Below are 8608 nucleotides of genomic sequence, written 5' to 3' on the forward strand. Positions count from 1 at the left end.
TAACCCAATCCTAGAAGGAACAATGAGTAACCTTAGAAATTTTGACTAAGTGAAAAAATGGGGATTGGAGCATACCAAGGATAAGATCGGCTAACTAGAAGAAAAGAATATAAACACCATCCTCAACTTTGACACAAGGCTAGCCCGATCGAAATGTGAATTAAGCATAAAGGAGAGAGCTAGAATGATTGAGGATGTAATGCAAATGCAATAGTATAACTTTTCCAACACAATACTTGAATCATTGAAACCATGTGAAGGCAACTCAATTGACAAGCCTAAGAAGAAGCTACAACTCATTAGCAAAGCACTCAAGGAGAGCTTGAAAGCAAACATACCTCAACCAGAGTATGAAGTGACTAGGAATGATTGTATATTGTGGTTGAAGAGCTCTTAGCATCATCACCATCCTTCAAAGCAAAAGGATGGGATATGTTAGATACCACCAAAGCCAACACCACATGATCCAACACCCATTGTAAAAGCACACAAAATGAACCCACTCCCGTGGCAAATAGAGAAAAATTGACTTCTCACATTGCCACAAACCCTATCTTCATTACCACGTGTAATTACCTGCAACTACTCCTTAATTTGTTAAATAAAAAAGGAGCAACAAAAGAAGAAGGCTTGGACACATCCTTATTTAATGTGAAAACAAAGATCAACAAATATGCCCATAGTGAGACTTATTCTCTGAGCAACTATGCCATAGAAAGAGAGAAAGAGTGGTATTTATTTTGAAAAAAAGAGGAAATAAAAGAAAGCAAAATTTTCAGTATAGTATAGGTGCACGTACAAGACACATCACCTAAGGGTCCCCAAATCAAGCATGTCCTATGTTCTTGGTCAACAAGCTCCATTCTTAACCCCCTATCCCATTCCCACATCATAGTCTTGAGGCACATCAAAGGGAGGACATCTCGAGTTTTCCTAGTAGACTTGTCACCCTAAGCATACACTACACCTCCTTTCACACCAATTGGATCCTCAAGTATGGGACAATACTTCAAGATTGACCCATCTCCAAGTCACACTCACTAGCATGGATTATCATGGTATAATAAGACAAACATACCCCTAGGGAATGCATGTTTCTCTATTGTAGGTGTATACTATGAAGATCCCCAATAATATTGATTGCCTTACATCCTTCTACTCCCTTCTCTTCTTTTGCTACGAGCCAATGCTCTGAAGAAGCACAATCTCATCTCCTAACTATAATGAAGATAGATGAGACCTTGACACCAGCCTCCATTACCACTCTTCTTAACAACCCCAATGGTGTTGTCCCTTCTTGTGCAATGCTACCAACCATGACGTGGAGTGCCATGGGATAGGCACTTGTCCAAGAAGGGAGTAATGTTAACTACCATTCAAGTCCCAAGCTTCAAGTACCCCTAAAGGTAGAAAAGGCGAATATAACTATGGCAACACAATTTTTGAAGCGTATTAGGAGACAAATTCATGCACTTGTAATGTTTGATCATTGTTTCAATGTATCTACAAGAGTCAAGGCTCACTCCCATGCAATTTGTAAAATTAATTTTAATTCTAAATGGTGACCAATAATACAGAATGTCTATCTATTATGAGAGTTGGGGCTCACTCCCATGCAATTTGTAAAATTAATTTTAATTTAGAATGGTGACCAACAATAGTCTTAAGGTTATGGATACATTACGTCTATTCACTTTGAGTTTGGAATGGTCCAATTAATCTAAGTTGGATACATAAAGGGCTGGATGTGAAAAAAAGGTGGAGTCCCCAACATTTAGAGGAAGCCCTGATTTGGAAACTCCTCCTCCTCCTCCTCCTCCATGCCTCTTCATGGAGCTCACATGGATCAACATGGAAGCTATGGAGTGAAGGCGCCTTTGAAGGAGTTGCACTTGGATCATGGAGCTATTGGCAAGTTTTCAAAGTTTGGCTACAACACAAAGATAAGTCGATAAGCTCATTACACCCGTCTCATCAGTCGTGCTTTCTTGCTTTCGAGGATGGAGGAGGGGAGAGCAAATCAATGAGAAAGAGAATGCAAAGGTTATATTAAAGGGAGGCATATCTAATTTGGTTGAAGCACTTGAACAAAATAAGAGTTAAGTTCAACATCCCAGCCATTGCAGCTCAAAAAGCATGTCTCCTCAAGTTGTCATAAACCCATTTTATGCTATGCGGAAGATCACACAACTAACACCAATCAACTCAAAAAAAAATTGTAGCTTTTTCCTATTTATTTCAACTGACCATAAAGAAGTGTTGCATCACACTTTAATTGTAAAAGGTTTAAAATAATATGCCATGACACCAACAATTTGATGTCTTTGTATAGAACATTGAATGCATGATCTCACTACCCACAACCTACACAAAACATCAACCTACTCAAAATTGCTTGCACACCTCACCTCTCAAATGGTTCTTCTCATGCATGCTTTCATGATCCTTCTTATGCTCACACCCGTGATCATGTCATTTGTTTTCGCTTGTTCGATAGCCTACTTGGTGTATGAGCATATATATGTGGGTGGTGCCCACATACATAACAAGGAATTTCATGATTATTGCAAAATTAAACTTAATAAAAAAAGGCATTTAATGCTAATATGCCATATGGCCCATTTCCACTTCACATACAATCCAATACTTGCGTTAAAGGTTTATGGCCAAGAGTAAGCTTTTGCATTGTAATCTGAGATGTATACTCCCCATTTTGGAGATAGATGGGATCATGCACTCTAGCAGGATGTGCCTGCTTTTCCCCTCCACCTCTCTCCCATAGGTGGGAACAATTGGGATTTGAACCCACAATTGAGTTGTAACCATTGTGCTATGTGCTTCTATGGTGCACATGTGAATGTAATTCGGTAATTGTTTTTATAATGCGCTTGCAGAATGATATTATCAGCATGGAGAAAAAGCTATGTACAAAGCCTATAATTAAGCCAATTTCAAGACAGTAGTCCTAAGTCCTTGACAAGGCTCTATAGAATACTCTAAAAACCTTATTTCTAGTCCTACAACCTTTAAGTGCTATCAAAACTTCTCCTTGAGTTTAGCCCAAAGGTCATTGGGGTCTAAAGTATTTCTATTTCTACCAAAAACTTTCTCATTTCTAATTCTCCATATCTCTTGGAAAGTCACAGCTCTAACTACATTCCACATTTTCATCGTCTGGTCATCTTTGTTGCCCCAGTCACCAAACAACACCGTCTTGGTATCAATTTGCTTAGCAAAGCCCACTCTTCTAATCCAAGTCTGCAATTGTCTCCAAACTCCCCGCACCTCCATGCATTCCCAAAAAGGATATCTTATTGTTTCTTTCTCATGCTTGCACATCCCACAAAGGGGCAAGACATCCATAGACTTGCTTAGCCTCTCCCTAGTGGGGGGGAGCTTGTTCATTACAATATTCCAAAGGAGAAAATTCAGCCTCTTTGAAGGTGCGGCCTACCTTGTTCTTAGGATGCGGCGGACCCAAGTCCTTTTCTTAGCACACGGATGCCATTTCTTCCAGTACTCTACAATACGGAGCATGTGGGAAGAGGATCCTTCTGGACAAAATCCTTATTGCTCTTGCATTTCCACAGTACCTTACTTGTTGGGCTAGCCATAAACTTGGTAATGTTACCCTCTAACGCCACCTTAGAGGTAGCCCAGACAACCCATTATGCCTACAACAAAGCCTCTTTCAACACTGGAGAGGGCAAACCTCTCTGCCACATTAGCAATGCTCATGAATTTCGTTCTACTTGGATCCCATAGATCCTCCCATTTGTTCATACCTCTGTTGGCAAGTTGTCATCAAGAGAGCTGGGCCTTTCTTGGAGAGGTCTGTGTGGAGGAATAAGTGCCTCCTTGAATGTCTAGATTACCTACTTAAGAGAAGAGTCACCCCTTCGATCTTGTGCCCCTATCCAACTGGCTGTACTGAGCACCTATTGCCATGCATGTGCTAAAGCTTGTGCAACTTGTGACTATGGGATGGTTACCTTCTTTTCTGCTAGCAGGATGTTAGTCCAAGAAAGGTTGGGGAGCCCAAGGCTCTCGCTTCCATTTAGTGCCAACCAGTGCTTGAAGAACACATGGTTGACTCCCTTCCATCCTCTTGGCGAGATTGAAGAGAAGGGATCGCGCTTTAAGAGCTAAGGAATGACGAACCCACCTTCAGATTCTCTAGCTGTAATCAAAGGCCAAGCAATAGCTCTCCAACCACATTGGCCAATCTCCTTGTACCACAAGGCTACAAAGAAAAGCCTCTCAATTCTCATCCATGTAGCTTTGCCAAAATGGAGGACCATGGCCAAAAAGGTGATTGTGGACGCCAACATTGTCTTAATCACGAGTAGCTTCCCAAGAAAGGAGAGTTGCCTTCCTCTCCATGCCTCAACTTTGACCTTGACCTTTGATTCCATCCACTCAACCCTTTGTTTCATGGTTAGGCCTACCCCTAGAGGAAATTTGGTAGCTGTTGGTAAATCAAAAGAATAGGTACCTAAAAATGACAAGTGCATGCCATATTAGGAGGCATGGCAAGGTAGTTCCATTATCATCTATGGACAAGTCAATAGGATGCATATTCAAGAAAACCTTTCTTTAATGTATGTTTAACAAGGACTATAATTTTGACTGATCCTAGCTCAAATGGAAAAGTCAATAGGATGCACATTCAAGAAAACTTTCCTTGAATGCATCCGTAATGGCTATAATGTTTAATTATCCTAGCTCAAATTCCATTGTTCTTGATAAATTTAATTGAAATATTCCCTTTAGTTTATAGATAAGCAAGAAGACGTACCCTAATCCCAGCTCAACAAACATTTTTTGTGATCACAAGTATAGTTGTATGATGGCTTTCCTATGGTGTGTTTGTGAGGTAAAAGTGCAAGGTTTTTCGAAACGTTTCAATTTTCATGGTGTATTTCAGTTGAATGAATTTGATTCGTTTGTAAAACGGCTACTTAAAAACAAAATTTAAGCAACAAGCATGATAATTTCTCTTGCATGACCTATAACAACAAGTCATTGGCTTCTTTTTAGCTGCCTTCTCTAGATATACATATGGCGTTGCACATGTGTTAATGGTACTATGGGAAGGTGCTTCCATACTTTGTAATGTTACACTCTTACGTGTAGATGCGAATAGATTGGTGCCACTGGGAGGCACAACCTAGGGATACAATTCAAGTGGACTGGACTACCCAACCTATACTTGGATCCAACCGGGCTAAGAACCCGTTGGCATGTTACACGTGTGTTTGAAATTTTCATGCTTGAAAAGGTCTGTGGGATACCTCTCTACCGCTTCCAGAGTATCCTTCCCTTCTAGAAAGCACAATGTGTGTGTGTGTGTGACGTGTGTGTGGAGAAAGCGACGTGTTTTCGTAACTGCGATGGTTTGTGACCCGTGAGCGTCACGCTGCCTACTCCAAGATTCCCAACCATCCATCGATGATTGCTTGATTGATTGGAGCTTCAAGTTTTCAAGCGAAAGCCGTGCGTGCGCACTGCGATCCCAAGTTTGACGCGTCGCCATCCGTTGATTTAAATTTCAAAACAGAATATATAACAAACACATAATGATAGCAATGAGCGATGAGCTCACTGCTCAGCGTCGCCTACATTCCTAGTCCCTGCGTCTCTCTCAAGTTTCAACCGATACAAATTTTTTTGCCTTGAAAATTTCGCCACACTTTTAATGGCCGTATCAAGCAAAAGTTGTTGAGTGCAAACTCAAATGAGTAAAAGGCCTACACACATTCGCCTTTCTCCTGGGATCTGCAGCCGGCCCAGGCTGCTTGGCGGGGCGGGTCGTTGCTTAGTATTACATTTGTGGCCTCTTCTCCACCCAGCATTGCTCCTGTTTTTCTAAATTGCCTTTGCCCACTTCTTGTTGCAAAAAATGCATGGCCGGTCCCCCAAATGTGCCTCTAGGTAGCTAGGTATGTCATTCATAGCCACACACACAAGAGCATCCACTTGCAAGCTTGGGCTTTGCTTGCTTGCTGGCTGGCTGGCTGGATGCTACCACCTACTGAGAGCTGGTTTGATCATCATCATCGTCTTCTTCTTCTTCACTGTCTTGAGAGGAGTCCATGGAAACCTCATCGTCGGGCCAAGTCGGATGTGGTTTGAGAGACGAGGTCGATCTCATTCCCATAATATATTGTTGTTGGGCACCTCCCAAACTCAGGTCCGGTTGGATGACCACTGACCCATTGGGCATGTGCCCATATTGCCCTCCGTGCATCATGTCAAGGCCCACTCGGCCCGGTAGATTTAGCCTAGGTGCAAAACTTGGATACATTGATGAGGAGAACACAGTGCCTCCACCTGCAGCAGCTCCTGGTACATCAACATATGCTGACCCCGGTGTCCTGTGGAAGGCTCCTCCACTTGTGGCTGGCCCATGTGGCAATGCCCATGACTGCTCATGTGAAGGACCAGCCATGGGTCCAGAATTGTGGGAGGCAGCTGGCGCAGTTGACACAGGAAGCATCAAGAATGCGCCTGGTATTGCAGTGCTTGCTGTGTTCATTGCTGGTGCAGGTGCCACAGCCCACATATGCATCATATTTGATGCCCCAGTCTCTGACAATGCACCAGCGTTGAGGTGGATTGATGTCGGCAACGTCGAGGCCATCGACACCATCGGCTGCGATCCTTCCTTGAGATGCAAAAGAGGTCCTTCTCTTGACCTTTTGTTCATGTTGGGACTGGAGCTGACAGAGTCGGGAGGCATATTGGCCATGCTCTCACTAACCTCTGATGTAGGATGACCGACCATCAAGCTATGGTAATGGAATCCTGAAAGCATGTCCTGGCCCAGCTCTGATGTCACATTTGCTTGGCCTAAGTTCAATCCCATCCGTGCATCGGCCTGCATACCTGCCCTCTCATCCAGAGGCCGATCCCACTCAGATTTGCTAGCTTGCTCCAACCTTCGATCGGATGCAGGGTTCGATCTTTGATGGAGACCTAAGGCATCTACATCATTAAAGGAAGGTTGCATGTGCAGAGAAGCAGCGATGCTGGACGCATGCATGGATCGCATTGAGCCACTGGATGTCTGGAAAGATGCAGGGATGCTTCCTGTGCCTGTCGCTGCGATGATGGCAGGTTCAGCATGACGTAGCAACCATTCAAGAGTCTCACCATCCGATTTGTGCCCCAATTCACGCGTAAGCTGAAATATCCTGGCTGCGCATGCTGCTGGCATGCGGATACGCCTTCCTCTGCCGTCTACCTTTGTGTGCCGGTCCTTGGACGAAGACCTCTTTGGAGGCAGCTTCTTGGGGGCGAGCTGCTGTCCTGCGGCATCCAGCGAAGGCGCCCGGACTAAAGCCATATCATCCATAATATTGGATCTCTGCACAAGCACTGACAAGGCTGGTGGTTGCTCCGATTCAGGAAATTTACGCTTCTGCCCGAAGCTCAATGACGGGGCAGAGTTCATGGCGAGCGAGGCATCCACATGCGAGGAGGGGCTGAGGCTATGGGAGCCGCCACCGAGGGCCGCCATAGCTTCAGCTATAGCAGCTCCATTGAAGTGTGTGCTATGATGATGATGATGATGATGATGATGAGAGTGAGGGAACATGCTTTGATAGTTCCCAAGGAGCTGCAGAGGAAGATCGGGCTCAGAGCTTCTGCCAGAGCCAGAATCCCTGTCTGATTTGGATTGTCCATGCTCCAAGTCCATGGCGGTCGACAAAGTCAGCTGGAATCGAATGGACTCCCAGACTGTGCTTAACTGCAGGAGTATGTGACAAATTCAATACCATATTGTTCTTCTTAGCGACAGAAGAATGTGACAAATTCCATCTCGAGAATTAGAGGTGAAAAAGGGAGAACTGCTGTACCTTTTGAGCTTTGGATTGAAGCACATCATCATCCTGGGTCGCATCCATCGACAAGACTTAAGATCGGAGGCATGGAGAGAGACATAATACTGTATCTGTAAGTCTGATGAAGAAAGAGAGGGGGAAAGGGGGTTGGAGGGCACCTGTCGAGTTAGTTGAAGCTGCAAAGGCTTTTGGCAGAACGCAAGAGCGCACACAGGAAGAAGCGGAGAAGTAAATAAATAGTGATGATGATGATGATGATGATATCTGTGTTGTAATTTTGTTTTTTGTTTTTTATTTATTTTGGAGGTTGTGACAAGGTAGGAACAGAATATAGCACGCAGTAAAAAGAGGGGAGAGAGAGACACACACAAAAAGGAGGTAGCCATCATCGCGCGATAAATTTAGGTATTAATAATTTGCCGATACCCCTATTTATGTAGGGCGTACCCACCCCCCCCCCCCCCCCCCCTTGCAGATTCTGACGTTGTCGTTCGTGAATGACCTGCTGGCCTAGAAAGGCCCTAGTGGGAGGCTAGCAAGAAGAGAGCGCTGGATGGATGGCTCATGACTCATGAGAGAGAAAATAAAAGAGAGGAGGGACTCGGGAGTCGGGAGTCGGGAGAGGCTGAGAAAACGAGAGCGGGGCGGGGCGGGGCGGGGCGGGGCAGGGCAGAAGTACGTCCAGGTCGCGGCCATTTGAGAGAAAGGGCCAGCCAAAGTACGTCTCTCCACCCGCACGAGCTTGTGTCCTTTTTACACGC

At 44.4% G+C, this 8608-nt stretch overlaps 1 protein-coding gene across 1 annotated transcript; it reads right to left on the reverse strand.

Moving 5' to 3' along the window:
• Nucleotides 1-5002: 5002 nt before the first annotated feature.
• On the reverse strand, nucleotides 5003-8069 carry LOC148018439 (uncharacterized). The gene is made up of 2 exons (XM_087662138.1): nucleotides 7863-8069; nucleotides 5003-7753 (listed from the first exon to the last, which is right to left on the reverse strand). Exons 1-2 carry the CDS (start codon nucleotides 7908-7910, stop codon nucleotides 6032-6034), a joined length of 1770 nt encoding a protein of 589 aa, XP_087518264.1. The 5' UTR covers nucleotides 7911-8069; the 3' UTR covers nucleotides 5003-6031.
• Nucleotides 8070-8608: the final 539 nt, after the last annotated feature.

The sequence above is a fragment of the Lygodium microphyllum genome, chromosome 21 (genome assembly GCF_053477565.2).
Source record: "Lygodium microphyllum isolate KBCC chromosome 21, Lygodium_microphyllum_v1.1.10, whole genome shotgun sequence".
Taxonomy (NCBI): domain Eukaryota; kingdom Viridiplantae; phylum Streptophyta; class Polypodiopsida; order Schizaeales; family Lygodiaceae; genus Lygodium; species Lygodium microphyllum.

Bases quoted from the DNA above. Each gene is read 5' to 3' on its own strand.
- LOC148018439 (XM_087662138.1), bottom strand. From the start codon at position 7,910: ATGGATGCGACCCAGGATGATGATGTGCTTCAATCCAAAGCTCAAAAG. The intron at 7,754-7,862 runs GTACAGCAGTTC...ATACTCCTGCAG, and splicing joins TTCAATCCAAAGCTCAAAAG to TTAAGCACAGTCTGGGAGTC.